Here is a 17354-nt window from a genome sequence, read left to right on the forward strand (position 1 = left end):
CAGTAAGATTATTATTCACGTCGGCAGTAATGACCTCCGACTACGTCAGTCGGAGATCACAAAAATCAATATTGATTCGGTGTGTACATATGCAAAGACAATGTCGGACTCCGTAATTTTCTCTGGACCCCTGCCTAATGTTTCCAGCGATGACACGTTTAGCCGCACGTCATCCTTTCACCGCTGGCTGTCGAGGTGGTGTCCAGATAACAACGTCGGCTTCGTTAACAATTGGAGAACTTTTTGGGGGAAACCTGGTCTGATTAGGAGAGACTGTATTCATCCCACTTGGGATGGAGCAGCTCTCATATCTAGAAACATGACAACGTTTGTTAGAAAGTCCACACCGTGACAATCCAGAGTTGAGACCAGGAGGCAGAGTCGCAGTCCTACACGCTTCTCTGCGCCTCTATTCAAACAGTCACCATCACAATGTCCTATAGAAACTGTGTCTGCCACCCGACCACCTAATTTCTTTAAATCAAAAGTACACAGGAGAGGGGTGATACACTCAAACTTAGTCAAAATTAACACAGCCAAAACATCAGCTAAAAACACAACTATAAAATGCGCTTTATTAAATATCAGGTCACTAAATTCAAAATCTTTACTTATAAATGATCTCATTACTGATCATCAAATAGATTTATTATGCCTAACCGAAACTTGGCTACAAGACGGAGAATATGTAGGTTTAAATGAAGCGACGCCCCCAACCCACTCTAATACTCACATTCCTCGGAACACAGGCAGAACTAGTTCTTAAAACAGATCGGATCATTATAGCCGGTGATTTCAATATTCATGTAGATGTTGCCAATGACAGCCTCAGTTCAGCATTTAAATCAATAATAGACTCGATTGGTTTCACTCAACATGTGAATCAACCGACCCACTGCCTGAATCACACTCTTGATCTTGTCCTGACATATGGCATTGACATAGAAAATATAACTATTCCAACAGAACCCACTTCTGTCTGACCATTTTTTACTTACATTTGAATTCAGAATTGTTAATTACGTCAATTCTGGACGGAAAGTCTATTACAGTCGATGTTTATCCGACAAAACTGTTCACAAATTTAAAGAACTGCTCCCCTCCTCACTTCCCTCTCAGCCATGTGTCAGTACAATACAAGAAGATTATCAAAACCTTACTCCCACACTAGTTGATAACTTTGTTAATAGTACTGGAGCCTCACTAAAAACAGCACTTGAAGCTGTCGCCCCATTAAAAAAGAAGAAAGTAAGTCAGGTGAGTCCTGAACCATCCCTTAGTTGTGCTGCTATAGGTCTAGACTGCTGGGGGAACTCCCATCATGCACTGAGCACCTCATCACTTCCCTCTGTCTCTCTGTCTTTCTGCCCCCTCACACCTGTTTATTTATTTATTTATTAGTTTTAACATGTCATCATGTCAAAGTGTCACTTTGTCCTCCCATAGTCCCTCTGGCTCTTCTCTCTATCTCGTTTCAGATAACTCCGGCACCGGGACTGCAGGACAACAACGACTACCATCACCATTGTCATCATTATTTATTTAGTTATTGTTATAGTCAGCCTTGATACTGATGGTGCCAAATTGTTCCCGGTCTCTCTCTCTCCACCTCATCTCTCTCTTCTCTCCCCCGCTCTCCACCCATCTCTCCTTTCCTCCCCCCTTACTTTTCTTTCCTCACCCCAACCGGTCGAGGCAGATGACCGCCCACATTGAGCCTGGTTCTGCCAGAGGTTTCTCCCTGTTAATGAGGGAGTTTTTCCTCTCCACAGTCGCCTGTGCTTGCTCATTGTGGGAACTGTTGGGTTTCTCTATGTGACTATTGTTTTAAGGTCTTGACCTTTAAATGTAAAGTGCCTTGAGATAATGTAAATTATGAATTGGCGCTATATAAATAAAATTGAATTGAATTGAATTGAAGTAATGTTTTATTATGTGGATCCAGGACACAGGTATTCACACTATTGCACGATTGCACAATTATTGGTGGAGATGACATGTCAGCAACATGAAGACAGTTAGAGCAAAACTATGCAGGTTACAGACAAATACATTTGCAAATAATAAAAAAACTGATAGTTAACATAAAACCTTTCCAACTTTGTCTTGGAAATTGCATCAACTAATTAACATTTATGTAAATAGAAAAATGATAAATGTTGTACAATATAGTGTCAGCAGCAAAGTAAAACTCCCTTCCCATACCATTCAAGGGAAAGAAAAGATTAATATAATGATTGTACACACAGCAGGTAGCCAATATCAGGGAGCAAGAATAAACATGGGTAAAAATGCACATCTCACAGTTGCATAGTGTTATATTCAAGAACAGATCATGTAAATATATTATATAAGGATTTTTAGATGTTTTCATAGTATCATGCATAGTACTTGTGTCTTATGTAATAGGCTTTTCTTTAGTCAGCCTTAAAAAATATTCATAGTGACTCATAACATGTCAGGGAGAGGAGCTGACATTAGTTTCCTCTCAGTTTTGTTCAGGAGATTTTCTTTGTTTGTCTTGGGATCAACATGGTCACTATCAGGATGCCACAGGACCAACAGACGCTGATGAGGTCAGAAAATTCAACAGAAGTATTATCAAATTATGTTAATGCACATCTTCTATATGAAAATAATGAAAAGTAAAACAGAATGGAAAAGTAGGCAGGATGTATTGGTGCTCTCACCTGTCTGAGGGAGCCCTTGGTGAGGTAAATCTTGCCAATAGCCCAGATGGGTATTACAATAATAGAGGAGAGGGCTATGGCCCAGCCCAGATAGTAGGCCCAGTCTGGATACACATAGTCCCCAAATGTCAGGGGCTGATAGTCCACAAAGGAGCAGATGAAGCAAACCTGAAGGAAAAATAGACGTTGCGTATAAAACACGTTGTGTCTTAACTCCTTATTGCTGCCCAACTTTAGCAATAACTGCAGGTGTTTTCTTGCTCATAGTGTGTAACTCACCATGCAGATCAGTGGTGTAAAATAACGCCAACACAGTTTGAAAAGAACCCAAGGCCTCTGACCCGTCATTTCCTCAACTGCATCACACGTCCGCTCAGCACCTGAATGACAAACATAGTTAGTAATATAACAGGTTAAAAGGACAGACCGTTGCTAGTCAGAACACATCTAACATGACTACTGGACCGGCCTATACCAAGTAGCTGATTGTATGTAGGCCCACAACTGACAAAGGGTGTGTAGATTGAAATAAGTGTAAAATATAAAAAATGTAATTCAATACTTCAAGGATTTGGGGTCATGCTTTAGGATTGTGATTGGTAATAGTAATCATAATTTGTGAGGTTAGGCAAACAGGACTGCCTTCCCTTACTAAAAAACAGAATACTGCCTATTTGCTCTGAACGCAGCGGCCTGCATAGCCCAAAGAAGGTAGTGTGGAGGGCTATGCAATGAACCCAGTGGCATGTGCAGTGCAAACCACTTCCTATCTGAAAAGGTCTTCCGACTCTGCTCTCCTCCACCGCAACACTTTATCCCAGAACCTATGATCCTCAGATAGATGTCTGCTCACCATCCCCTGCAGTGTGTGGGTGAAATGGTGGTGCCTGAGTGGCACCCTGTACCTGAGGGGGAGGAGCTGGTACTCGGAATGGAGGACATGAGGTGGATCTGAGATGATTTTGGGGCTTGTATGATTATGGTTTATAAAAAAGTTTCTAGGGAAGGACTCTCGCCAATTAAGTTTGCTTCCCCATTTTAACACATAACACAGTACCCTTCAAAAATAACACTTACCAAAGGCCCACCCAACAGCCACACAATGGACCATAGACACAAATAGTATACATGCTCCATTAGCACCATAGTGATCAACCAACTGGAACAAATAGATTCCACCCTGGAGAACAAAGAGCAGGGACATGCATATTTAATGTCACTTATAATAATTCTTTGTGTGTAAAGTGCTGTTCTTGGGTAAGGTTACATCATTTTGTGGAATACCTGAGTGGTGAGAAGGATATGCAAGATAAAGCAGACAAAGCAGAGGAGCAGGAGGAAGATTTCTCTACGCCTGGGTCTGCGCATCGTTTTTGGGAACATGTCAATCACTGATGATGTTATTGTTTCCAAACCTGAAAACTAAAATGTAAAGGGACAGCATGAAGATCCAACAGATTATCACATTTGTAGCACCACTCCCTCATGTTACACTGAAAACTTTAAAAGGATGTGTATGAAAGCAGGTCGGCAGGCCAGACCCCGTGATCAGAATGTGATTCATGAACAAAAAGCTTCACAAACATACGAAAGAAAGAAACCCCTGTGAGATAATCAAAAAAAGAAGTAGATTCAAGCTACCAAAAGGATAAATACCATCTCTTTTGCTTATTCAACACTCACTGTTATTTTTCTTTCTCTTGCTCAACTCACTGGCCCACCACCTACTCACTCAAGTATGGGGGAGGGGTTTGAACTACAGGAATACAAGGCCTTTCAAGCATATAATTGAATTTAATTCAAACACAAAATTATCTGACAAAAGGGGGTTCGGGGGAAATTTCAATTGTTTAATTTCTATGCCATATCTCAGAACAATATCAGGAGTGCGATTGAAACAGTGAGTGGGTTTATTTATATGTTGAACAAAACCAATTGGGTCTATTTATGAATTACTGCTGTCATTAACTATTTTCCATACACATTAATCATCTGTAGGTGCAAAAAATCCAAAATGTAATTTACTAATGAAGAGCTTCACCAATCTTGCTGTACTACCCTAAACCTGTCTCCACTTTTCCTGATTGAGCAGCTGATCCATCCCAAATAACCCAGACGGACCAAGTACAACTATATATAAATATAAATAATGATCATTTAACATAAATATGAATTATGAATGAATGCAATAAAAGCAATATAATAGCAGTGATAATGTGGGGTTCAGGACTTAGGACAATCCTTTCACATGTATAAAGAAGAATAAGGCTTTCTTCATTACTCTGTCAATACTTAAAACTCAATTCAAAGTGTGCACCAATATGAAATGAGTTGGGCCACACATCCAGCAGCATGGAAGTGCATTGTGGGTCCTGGCCCACTCACTAGCAAATGAATAAATGCATAAACCATGAATGAAATGTGGGAACAGTCAGTAGCTATGTTGTGATTGGATGATTTTAAAGCACCACTTCCATCAACCTTCAGGGACTGGGAGGAGGACATTTGACATTTGTTATTCATTTAGTTATGTATGGGTAGGAGGAGGTTCTATTGAAAAACAATAACTCCGAGCAGCTCATTTAAAAATAAGAAGACATGAATGTGAACTAATTCATTTATTGCACAACACTGTCCCTGGATATCCCCTCACTGGACTGCTGCTTTCACCTAAACACCAATCCACCTTGTACTGTTACCTCCATCACAATGGATTGGTTGTTAGTTAGTCTTCCCTTTAAAAAAAAGATCTTATAATAGCTGAATATATATATATATATATATAATATGAGATATTTTACCGTTGTGTCCAGACCCAGCAGAATGAGCATTATGAAGAAGCAGACAGCCCACAACTGAGGCAGGGGCATCATGGCCACAGCCTGAGGAAATGCAATGAATGCCAGCCCAGGCCCTGAGAGAACAAAAGAGACATTTGAAGTAAGTCAACATCTAAGTTTGTATTGTATAAGATCTTTGTCCTTTTGCAGCATAAGTCTGTGGGCAGGTAAATGCATGTTTTACAGACACAGATCCCAAAATAAGAGTGGTTGGCGTGCGTTACATGTTTACACCATGGAGCGTTACAGAGAGCAAAGTGACCAGAAGCACAAAGTGAAATTTGATGGAGGTGTTAGTGGAAGAGGCAAACAAGCATGTTGTTGAGCTACAGCCAAGAATTAATATAACTCAAAGAGACATGATATGGGAGAGTGTCTGCGTGAAAGGAAATGTTGTGGGTAAAACGAGCTTGCATGTTTTTCTGCGGGTTAAATCAAGTTTGCACTCGTTTTTACACGGGCAAACCTTTAGTAGATCAGGCTCTAAGTTTCAAATCATACCTGAATCAACAACCATGTTGATGGGAATTCCCTGAGCCTGAGCCATGAAGCCCAGAGTGGAGAAGACAGCAAACCCAGCAGTGAAGCTGGTGCAACTGTTGAGCACACACAACCACAGACTGTCCCTGCACAGACAAACACACACAGCTTTGAAATGCCCATCTCTGAGATCTTTGACATTAATGAGGTTAATATAAGAAAGGTAAAGTGCAGATTTGAGCTAAATTACATTCCTTCATTCTTCCCCCCAGTATTGTCATGATTCAGTTGTTCTTATATATGTTTGCAGATATTTTGGGAGAATCTCATGTTTTTTATTTAATTGCGGTGAGTAGTGGAATGACATGGATTCAAATGATCCGGCTGGCCCAGAGTCAAACTAGAGCTCTTCCAATGCCATGCATGTCAGAATCTTTCCACTTAAAAAGGTTTGGGTAGTCGGTGCACTGCTCCTCATTGGTGGTGCAGATCAGGACAAACGGTTGGAGGGGTTGGGATTGTGGATTGTTTAACCTATTTTTGTTCTCCTGTCCACATACTTAATTCTTACCCCTGGCGGCAGTGCCAGCAGTGTATGATTGATGTATGAAAGTGCTGCACACAGATGCACTGTGTGAATGTGTGTGTGAATGGGTGTTCAGTCAAACTCCAATAACACAACTTTAACAATGTATGCATGGGATGGAACTGATCACATGGTTTACCTGTAACAGTTGTTCTTGAATTTGTTGTAGCTGCCCAGTGTGGTTAAAGTCCCTGCTCCAACACCATATGAGAAGAGGACCTGAGCACAGGCTTCCATCCACACCTGATTAACAAAGGTGAAAAACCATGTGGAACAAGATCATCACTGTCATGTCATTGTATCACAGGAGCTGATGTTACATCTACATCATTTATTCCTCTACAACAGACTAACATAGGTTTGACTGTTAAACATTGAAAATGTACTTTCAAAAATCTTTCAAGCTCAGATCACGTAACGTTTTCACAAATAGCACCAGTCAAACATTGTAAAATGTGTCTCACCTCAAGGTCTGCCAGACGAGAAGGTTCTGGATAAAGGTAATAGACCACACCCTGCCAGGCCCCTGGCAGTGTCAACCCCCTGACCAGCAGAATGACCAACATTACATAGGGGAACACTGCCGTGACATACACCACCTGGAATTTCAGTGGATGGATAACAGGTTTCAGTGTCAGGTTACAGAAGCACTGTGTTTCAATTACAATGTCAGAAACAACATATGAAATCAAGGGCTGCTTTCATGCCATGTCAGCACAATTGAAAGAGTAAGAAAATATTATATTGTTATGACTTGTTACAAGTGTTCAAAAACTTCTCCTGGACAGAAAATACATGTTAGCCCTGCAACAGATAGAAAAAGGCCTCGATTCCTGTCCTTTGACCCGTTTGACCTGTAAATTAAGTTCAGAATAACTACAGTGATTATACATTGGCTACTGAAACATAATTATGGTTGATGCTCATTACATCAAAAAACCTCCACTTGCAGTTTGGATTTGTAGAAAGGTCAGTCTCATTGGTGACTAAAACGGGCAGTTTCTGACTAGAAAGTGAAAATTCTATGCATTTGTTTTGATGTTGCTCCATTTTTCTGAATGCTTAAAAAAAGAAAAGAAGCTTTGTTTACACCCTCACTGTAATGTTCTGATACAGTCCATATACAGTACATTCCATCATCAACATTTCTGTAAAACTATTTTCTGGCCAAAGATACAGGACATAACAACAGGCCTCCATTTTGTACAAATAACTATACAATCTCCCCCAAAAGTTGTGTGGCAAAGATAATTGGCAGTATATAAACTTTGAAAGCAGACAGGTCTGAACTGTGTTCTGCTCACAGACCTTTCCTGTGGAGCGAACACCTTTCCAAATGCAGAAGTAACAGGCCACCCAGCAGGCCAGGAGACACAACAGCAGCTCCCATTTCACTGTGCCAACCTCGTCTATTCCCCCGGACATGGACAACACTCCTCTCCTGTGTGGGGACACCAGACAGTGAGTGGTGGTTACACACCTAATGAATTTGTTGTCTGGAAAGAATGTGTTTCATATATGTCATCCGCTGGCCACCCAATGCAGTTTACAATGAGCGGTTTGTGTGGTAACACTAACTCACTCCCAGAACTCAGAGACTGAAGACTTGGTGAGATTTCCAGAGGTCCAGTTTCCTGTCAGGTTGCCAGTGTGTAGTGCAGTCCAGTTTGCAGATGTGAGGTCCACACATCTGTCTGTTGACAGGAAAACAAATGGTCATGTTCATTAAATGTTAATCTTCAGAGCTTGAATATAATGGTTACACAACTGTTCCTGGTCTCTCTCCCCTCCCCACCCACCTCTCCTCTCCTCCCCATTTTTCTCTGCTCACCGCAACCGGTAGAGGGAGATGGCCGCTCATATTAAGTTTGGTTCTGCTCCACAGGCACGTGCACAGATAGACCCCTAGTGGTGCTCAAGCACCTGCCCTTTCGCCCTGGATCAGAAAAGTGCCCTTTCTGCTGGAGCCCATCTTTTTCTTCATTCATCAATATTTAAAAAATAAAAATGACCCTCTCCGTCATCACTTCTCCCCCAAAGTGTTTTGATATCTGACGGGCATTTATTTGAGTTCTTGTGAGAATTCTGCTCCAGCCTGATCCGCGGCGCACACAAGCCCCCGCCTTGCCCCTCCCTCCTCCTCCTCCACCTCGCTCTCATGCAGCGCTGACACGTTTTGTACTAATGAAATCCGTGATTTCAAAGCCTTGTCCAGCTGCTTACTGACGTTTGTCATGTTTAATGAAGAGAGAGGGGGAGAGAGATACAGACAGCTGCAGCAGACAGAGAATATAAAGACAGTTTTACTGTTTTACAAATTAGGAGTCTGTGGGGAGGAAAGACTCTCTGACCTTCTCCTGCTTACCATTGAGCAAATAATCCAGAGTGAGGTCATAAAAATCTTCCGAGATGGCAACAAGGAGGATGCTCCTGTGAAGTAGCTGAACGATCCTGCTTCCTTCACCTCCTTTGTAAATAGTTGTATTTTATAGAATATAATGTACGCTTTATTTTTATTTCATTTAGTCAGAGCAGAGTTTTGATAAGTTTTAAGTGTTTCTGATTATTTTTTGCCTGTTATTCATTTATATATTCAATTTGATAATTTGAGTTACCCTATTTGATAAGACTGTGTTGAGTGTGCTAACAAAAATAAATATGTAAGTTAAATATATCTATTATATATATATATATAATGTTATTGAATTTCCACATTGAGTCCAGAACCTTTTGCACTGGCATTTGACTCAGAACCTTTGAGTCTCTTTAAATCTTATACTGCTTTGTTACTTTACGGATGTTTACATGAACAATAGATTTGTAATTTACTGTCAACTTGAGGCAGCAGCAGGCTTTTGTCTCCGGAAGCTGGCTTTTGTAAAGCAATCCTTCCCAAGGAGCAGATTTTGTCTGAAATATACCAGACCTGGAACAAGCATTCTAATGTGATTTTTTTTTAAATAACCTATTTTATTTATATTTTGTCTCGATATGTAATGCTAGGGAGCTTTCTGGAAATTCAAGACATTCAACAAACACCTTCAAAAAGACCATCAAAAATATTTGGTGTGTTGATCATAGAAAAGTAATTAATTGCATTTTTGATGATTGTTTGAGCAATGGATAGGCTTTTAAGACTTATCACATTTCTTCATTTATCATTAGAGAGCAATTATGGCTTCGTTTTTTTAAGTCTAACATATACACAGAATGACAGGACATTAAGTTGCTGTACAGAGGGTGAATTCAGGTCATTTGGGAATTGTTTTGCAGTTTTGACTTGTGTGACTTATTCCGATATCTGTTTTACATATTAGATCAACATATATACCTATTTCTGTAATCTTTAAGATGTTTTATAACCACAGCAGAAGAAATAATGGAGATATCATACTCAGAAGAGAAAAGACACAGCCTTTAGTGTTGTTGGTGTGGAAAAAGAAAAATCTGCCCATATTTGATAATCTTGCACAGGTCACTTTATAATCTGGGACACTTGTATTTGGCTTTGAGAAAAGTCTACATCACCTTCCTTTATGAAAGTAAAGCTCAATATTTCCAATTATTAAAAATTATTATGAAAAAACTGCGAAGAAAATGAATAAGAAAATGTTATTCATAATTTATATTAACATATCCACATTTTTTTCATAAAGAACCCTATCTTAAATACATGGTTTTTAAGGTTAATCACAGAAAAAAACGCCAATTCATATTCAGTCAACAGCAAACAAAAATAATAGATTATTCATTCAATTGGGCAAAAGAGGGCGACTCTAGGAACAAACATTCCTCTCAGGTGAGAGACCATCAACATCATCAATCAGCCCATTGTCTTGTCTACATGTTTGGTGAATCCAATGGCTGCAGACCACAGGACAGACTCTTCTTTTGTCTCTGTGCTTTTTGGATCATCTCTGTCCCAGAGAGTAAACTGATTATGTGCTAGTTAACTAAACAAACAATCAGTTTAAACAGACAGGGACAGACTGTATTTACCATTAACTCTTGTCTGACAACTGCAGACCATATACTCCATCTCTTTAGAGACACCTCTCTGCTTATCTACATCTGTCTAACTTCAGGAATCACTAAATGCATATTTCTCCATTTAGAGAACTTAAGTGTCCAATGATTATCAATCATATTTGATAAAGTGGGACTGTTTGAAAAAATATTCAATCAATTAAATGAATAATTTGTTGCTTGAATACATCACAAACAAATTGATAACAATTAGGGACATTGTCTTATTTAAAACTGATTTATATTCTTAACATTAATCATGTCAGAATGTTATGTCACAGACCTTGTTATGCAATTCCAACGGGGGGCTTTGTATTGCCCCATGCCCCGCCCTTTTCTGATACATCAGCCCCATAAATGAATGTGGAGAAAATGCAGTGTGTAAAAACATATGCTGACCTGTGTTCCAGGGATTGCTGCAGGTAGCCCAGGGCAGCGTGCCTCTGAAAGAGTAGATAAGGTAGAGGAGGGCCCAGGCCAGGATAAGGATGTAGATGGTGGCATACAACTGGATCACGTTGATAGAATAGCCAATTCCTGGAGGGAGACAATACAGTATATCACATGGTTATAAACTCTTTATAACTGAGCAATGTGAAAGCAACAGCACCATGACAACAGTGTTATATTGCTGAGGACTTTAGATACATTGGTCATGATGTTGCATTTGTAATTAGCAGGATGCAAATGCAGACAAAAAACACAGACAAAGAATGAAGAAATGAATGAAGACAGATGGAAATATAGTACAAATATACTATACACTCAAAGGGAGGGGAGACAGTTGGACTCATTAAAACAGGTAGGCTACAATCCCAGGAGAGGGAAACAAAACAAAGACCAGGAATAAATCATGCAGAGACACATAAGGGAGGTCAAATAATTTCAAGTCCAGACACCAGTAGATTAAAAGTCCAAGGTCTAAACCAATTATCAAGTAGCCCACCAAGTGTATAAATTCAAAACTGTGCATCATTATCTGAAACACAGAATCAAAAGACAAATCGAAAGTCTATCACAGTCAGGGCAGAATGATGACATGTTTGAGTATGTGTATAAATTTGCATCTTTTAAATCCAGAATGTCTGAAACCCCCCTGCCAGTGAATGCAGGTGCATCAATTTCTGGAGGGAAAATGTAAATTCACCTAAAACCACTTGTCAATTAAACTATTAGATGATCATAAAAAAATATCTGCATATATTTTAATGAGTAGTTTTATAATTAATATTTTCTATTTAGTATTTGCTGGAATTTTAATATGCAATGCATTCAATGACAAACTGATAGAGAATGTATACAATGTATCAGAGTGTGGATTTTTATTTTTGTAATATAGCCAGAAATTCTTATTCAGTCATGATAACTTTTGTCAAAATTAATTTGATGTCAATAATTGCAATAAGTTATATTTGTCAGAATGGCTCTCTTCTGGAACCTTTCTGCCTTCCCACATCCATAGGTGGAAGCACAGAGCAAAGCAGGCACAAGCCTCAACACATAACACTGGTAAGCTTAGATTCAGTATGAAAGGAAGTGCTGGGGTGGATGTGGGTTGCAAAGTGGCTGGCAGTGGAAGTAGGAAGATATTTCAGCTAAGGCATCTTAAAGAGTGTGCAATATAAACTTTGCCAATTGAATGCAGAACATGTGGTCAGGCATAGAGATCAGCTGCTGTCAGCTCATGTACTGGAATGTTGCTGAGCTCGACTTTATGACCGGAACTAATACCACGCCCAATTTACCGCTTGCAAGTGGGCAGATCTTGTTCCAGCAGGTGATGGCGCCCTCCTGTGTGTACTGACCAATCACAGTCTCCATCAGGAAGAGTGGCACACCACACAGCACAGCAAAGATGAGATAAGGAAACAGGAAGACACCTGCACACAGAAATACACATCAGCTGTTCATAAAGTGAGTGACAGTGATGACTTTCCCAATTAATTGATTAATATGCTGATCTAAAAAAATTGGCCATGAAACTTTTACAGAATACAAGAACTATCCGTCTGTCCAGCCATCCAGCCATCTGCTGTAAATATTTAGTGACTGGACTCAACTGAACTATAGTCAACACAAAGACAAGTCAGCAGCATACATATTGTATGATGACAGTCATATGTGCACAGTAGAACACAGTTATAAAAGTCAAGCCGGTGAATGTACCTTGAAACAGCTGGTGGCTGCTCTACATGCAGCAGACAGCATGTCAAATTATTGTAGCCTGCTGCATCTTGGATAATACTGTAATACTTTGAAGCCATATCAACATAAACAAGTACAACACAAATGACAATGAATTAATAGAACTGTTCTAGTTGGTTTCTTAATTCCATTTCTGATGCTGTTAAAATTCAGACTCTGGCTTTGTGTCCTCCAGCTTACCTCCTCCATTCTTATAACACAGGTATGGAAATCTCCACACGTTGCCCAGGCCCACCACATTCCCTGCTACTGCTAGAATATATTCCCTTTTCTTCCCCCACTGTTCCCTCTTCTCCATGTTTCCTCCTCAGTCCTCTGAACAGTACTATCAGTATTCTCCTCAGTCAACTGGTGACAATATGGTAGAGCAAGTTGGGCTAGTTTAAAGGATTTGCCTAAGCCAAATATCCAGCCAAGCTAAAGGAAACAGAGCTCACTCAGAAAAACTATATTCATAATAAGTTACACAGTAATAGTGTAATGATTTTGCACTGAGCTAATAAGCACATTCAGTATTACAATAATAGAGGCGAGGGCTATGGCCCAGCCCAGATAGTAGGCCCAGTCTGGATACACATAGTCCCCAAATGTCAGGGGCTGATAGTCCACAAAGGAGCAGATGAAGCAAACCTGAAGGAAAAACAGACACATAAATCAAATATTGGTTCACCTCTAATCTTCTCAAATTAAACAGTACCACCACGTCACTCCTGTCCTACAACAGCTCCACTGGCTCCCTGTCAAATCACGCATCAACTACAAAATCCTTCTGCTTACCTTCAAGGCCATCCATAATCTTGCCCCAACATACCTCTTCGATCTACTTCATGTCCGTCTCGGTCCCTCAGATCATCTTCTTCTATTCACCTGTCTGTCCCCTCTGCCCGTCTCACCACCATGGGGAGCAGAGCTTTCAGCCGCTCTGCTCCCAAGCTCTGGAATTCTCTGCCACCCGTCATGCGAAACATTACCTCACTCTCACAATTTAAGTCATCACTCAAAACCCATCTGTTTAAAATTGCCTTCTCCATCTAGCTCTCCACTGTGAAATTTCATTCGGTTTTAATGTTTTATGATGTATACTTTTAATGACTCTATTTTAATGTATTTCTTTTTAATGTTTCGCTTTTTTGGTTTTAACTATGTACGGTGTCTTGGGTGACAGAAAGGCGCCTTTGAAATAAAATTTATTATTATTATTATTATAAATGAAAATTCCCTTAATATCTACTCACCATGATGCCGACGGAGGGGTGGGTTCACAAACAGTTCAGTTGGAAATATTATAGAAGCAACAGAAATCATACATTTAAAATGCTACTGAAAGGCCAATAAAAAAAATACATGAGTCTTTTCAAACTGTAATTTCAGTTAGAGCCTGAGGCATTCCCTGAAGTGCTGGCTCCTGTCACCGGTTCTCAACAATGACACCCACGCTTGAGCATGTCTAATTGTGGAGTGTGTCATCTGCTGAGGTGAAATTGGAGGTGTTCAGATGCTTCACAGGATGCCCTGGTGTTACAGAGACCTCCTCACTGGCGAATACCATGCATTTAAAAATCAAACAGTGTTTTACCAGCCATGTCAGTGTCCCTGTCCTTCTTCAACACAATGCCACATTTGCTGGTTTCCTGAGTATAGAGGCTATTCTTGTCTCCAGCATTAACAGCTTATTCGCCCCCAGCAGTAGCAAACACACTGAGGGAGCAAAGCAATATTTTTTTATGCCTCCACCTTTAAGTATCCTCTGCTTGTGTTCTTTATTCTATGCTCTATCCTCTCTGTGGGAGGAACATTGCCTCCAGGGGCGTGCACTCGGTTTTATAAATCTGATAATTTACTGTTATATGCCACTTTCGGCTTTTATGCAAACACTTGTCACTGGTTTGGCTCAAGCGGCAACAACCCGGGCTGAGGAATGAAGCCTATGCTGAAGTGCAAAAAGCTGTAGTTCACTGAGTGGCCACTTGAGGCTGGCTCCAAGAACGAGTCAATTCTCAATGACTCCCATGTTAAAAAGCCCAATTTTAGAGCTGAATTAAACCTGTTTACAACTTGGTTCAAAAAACGGTTTTGAAAGCAGTACAGGGGGTGAATTTTTATCTAACTTGCTCGTTTAAATAATAAAAAGGTCTGTGGAGAGGTTTTCAGTCACATATCGGATGAATTATATGGTTTGTTGAACGGCTGGTTGTCCTGACAGAGATGTCGAAGACATCTGTGCTCCAGTTTCTGTGGTAAGTAAAATATAGTATTTTATTTATGTGTTAGTAGTGATGAGCAGGTATTGGTGTCTCTGTACCTGGCTTGTTAGCTTAGCTCCACTAACATTCAATTCAATTCAATTTTATTTGTATAGCGGCAAATCATAATATATATTATCTCAAGTCACTTTGCATAGAAGGTCAAGACACCAGCAGTAAAGACAATGCTAATGGGAGCGTATGATGACCGACATAACACTGACATGAACCGGTCCGCACGGCAGAGAGAAGCGTTAGAGTTTAGGTGATAGTACTTTTAAACTGAAGGCGACTATGTGTGTTTGGAGAATAAGCTGCACCACATTAGATATCTAACATTAAGAAACATTGAATTTAAATAGTTTAATAATATAACCACAACAAACAGATTATCATACTGCAGAAACAGATTTACTCTGATCGACCGAAACATGAATATTTAACGTCACATCTGCATTTTGTATTGGTGTTGATGTGTTGTAATGCGTTACATTGAAAACTACACTTGTCTGCTAAATAAAAAACTGGGTATTTATCTAAAGTCGAGCAAATCAGAAAGTAAAAGATGAACATTGTTGTGATAAAAGTGATTTGTTTTACCAACCATAATGAATATACAACTCCAACTCAGAAAAAGTTGTGACAGTATGGAAAATACAAATAAAAAAAAGACAGCAGTGATTTCTAAATTTAATTTGACTTGTGTTTCATTGCAGACAGTATGAACATAACATATTTCCTGCCATTCAGGCCTGCAACACATTCCAAAACAACTTGGGATGGGGGCAATTTAGGGCTAGTGATGTAGAATGAGTGATTAGAAATAGGTGCTGTCAACAGGTGATTGTAATCATGATTTAGTACAAAAGCAGCATCCAGGAAAGATGGGCCATGGATCTCCAGTTTGCCAACAAATGTGTGAGAAGATTAAAAAACATTGTTCTTTAAAGAAAGATAGGAAGGGATTTGGAAATTTCCTCCTATACAGTACATAACATTATTAAAATATTCAAGGAATCTGGAAACATTTCAGTGCATAAAGTGCCTAAGCTGACTAACCGTGCTCTCCGATCCCTCAGGGGACACTGCATCAAGAACCGTTGGTCATCTATAGGCACACAAACATACTGTATATAACCACATGGTCTCAGGATTACTTTGGCAAACATTTTTCAAGCACTACAATACGTAGTTACATCCACAAATGCAGTTAAAATTTTACTGTGCCAAAAGGAAGCCTCACTGTATGTTTACCGTGTCCAGAAGCGCTGTCAACTTCTCTGGACTTGAAGGCATCTGGGATGAACCATAACACAGTGGAAACATGTATTTGGGTCAGACGAGTCAGTATCTCAAATAATGTCAAACATCCAATAATGTGCTTCTCTATTGTTTTTATTGGAGTACATGTCAAAGATCATTTATAAATCACTGTTCTCAGTTTTAATTTTAAATGTAACATACCTTTTCTGATTTGGGGTCGTAGAAACTGACTTAATATAATCCATGACACTTAGCAATGCCAACTGTAAGCAGCTGCATGTCATCTTTAGTTGAGGGAAGAAAACATGAAGTGTTGTGCAGATGAAGCTGGTGCAAGTCGTCTTCATGTTGACTAGCCTGAAGCTGCCGATCTCCACCATGTTGCTGCTGCCACAGTGGATTCTGAGGACATCAGGTGCTGCAGTGCAAAAAACTCAATGTAAAGGATGTTTTATGCTGAAATCACTATGTCACATCTGTAGGATAACATGGAACAAAGGAGCAACACCTCAGATTAAAGACAGTCTGTAAGTACTTTTTTTGGCCTTTTGACAAATGTAATAAATATCTAAACTGTCATTAAATTACACATCTGCACTGAGTCTAATTCACTGTTATTCCTTAATAGGCTTAAAACGAGGTGGTAATAGTAATGATAGTTATACGAGCCCGTATCAAAACATTTCTGAAACATTATATAGCTGCTATCAGATGCACACATGTAGCTTATTAATATTAACTCAGTAAAATTAAAAGTGACAACTAAACACAAAATTGTGATGATCGCAAAGTGATGTGAAAACTGAGACTGAGGTGGTTAACTTACTTAAAAAATGTTCATTAGACGTGGTAAATTAGTGGTAAATGACCACAAATTCGTCTGATGTTTCTGCCTTACTTTCTGCTGCCTTTTGCTGCAGTTTGTCAGTTAAGTGCAATGTGTCATGGAATATGTTGGGCCACAAAGAATCCACCAGGTGCAGCCTCAGTTGCTCAGGGGTGGAAGGACACATTTGATGGC

At 39.7% G+C, this 17354-nt stretch overlaps 2 protein-coding genes across 4 annotated transcripts in view; one reads left to right on the forward strand and one right to left on the reverse strand.

The window, feature by feature from the left end:
• Positions 1–17354, forward strand: part of LOC109642464 (G2/M phase-specific E3 ubiquitin-protein ligase) — a 333983-nt gene that overhangs the window by 6307 nt on the left and 310322 nt on the right. The window contains exon 2 of one of the 3 annotated variants that reach the window (XM_069524568.1): positions 1479–1527. The gene's annotated coding sequence lies outside the window, so the exon portion shown is untranslated. Of the gene's footprint in view, positions 1–1024; positions 1528–17354 lie in introns of those variants that run through there. The other 2 variants (XM_069524569.1, XM_069524570.1) reach the window with 2 other exon arrangements.
• Positions 1577–13822, reverse strand: LOC109640441 (sodium- and chloride-dependent GABA transporter 2-like). The gene is made up of 15 exons (XM_020104439.2): positions 13639–13822; positions 13008–13457; positions 12368–12502; positions 11022–11159; positions 8179–8290; positions 7905–8037; positions 7061–7195; positions 6736–6839; positions 6032–6156; positions 5492–5604; positions 3975–4112; positions 3768–3870; positions 2970–3070; positions 2691–2858; positions 1577–2568 (listed from the first exon to the last, which is right to left on the reverse strand). Exons 2-15 carry the CDS (start codon positions 13123–13125, stop codon positions 2449–2451), a joined length of 1743 nt encoding a protein of 580 aa, XP_019959998.2. The 5' UTR covers positions 13126–13457; positions 13639–13822; the 3' UTR covers positions 1577–2448.

The sequence above is a fragment of the Paralichthys olivaceus genome, chromosome 5, assembly GCF_024713975.1.
Source record: "Paralichthys olivaceus isolate ysfri-2021 chromosome 5, ASM2471397v2, whole genome shotgun sequence".
Lineage (NCBI taxonomy): Eukaryota > Metazoa > Chordata > Actinopteri > Pleuronectiformes > Paralichthyidae > Paralichthys > Paralichthys olivaceus.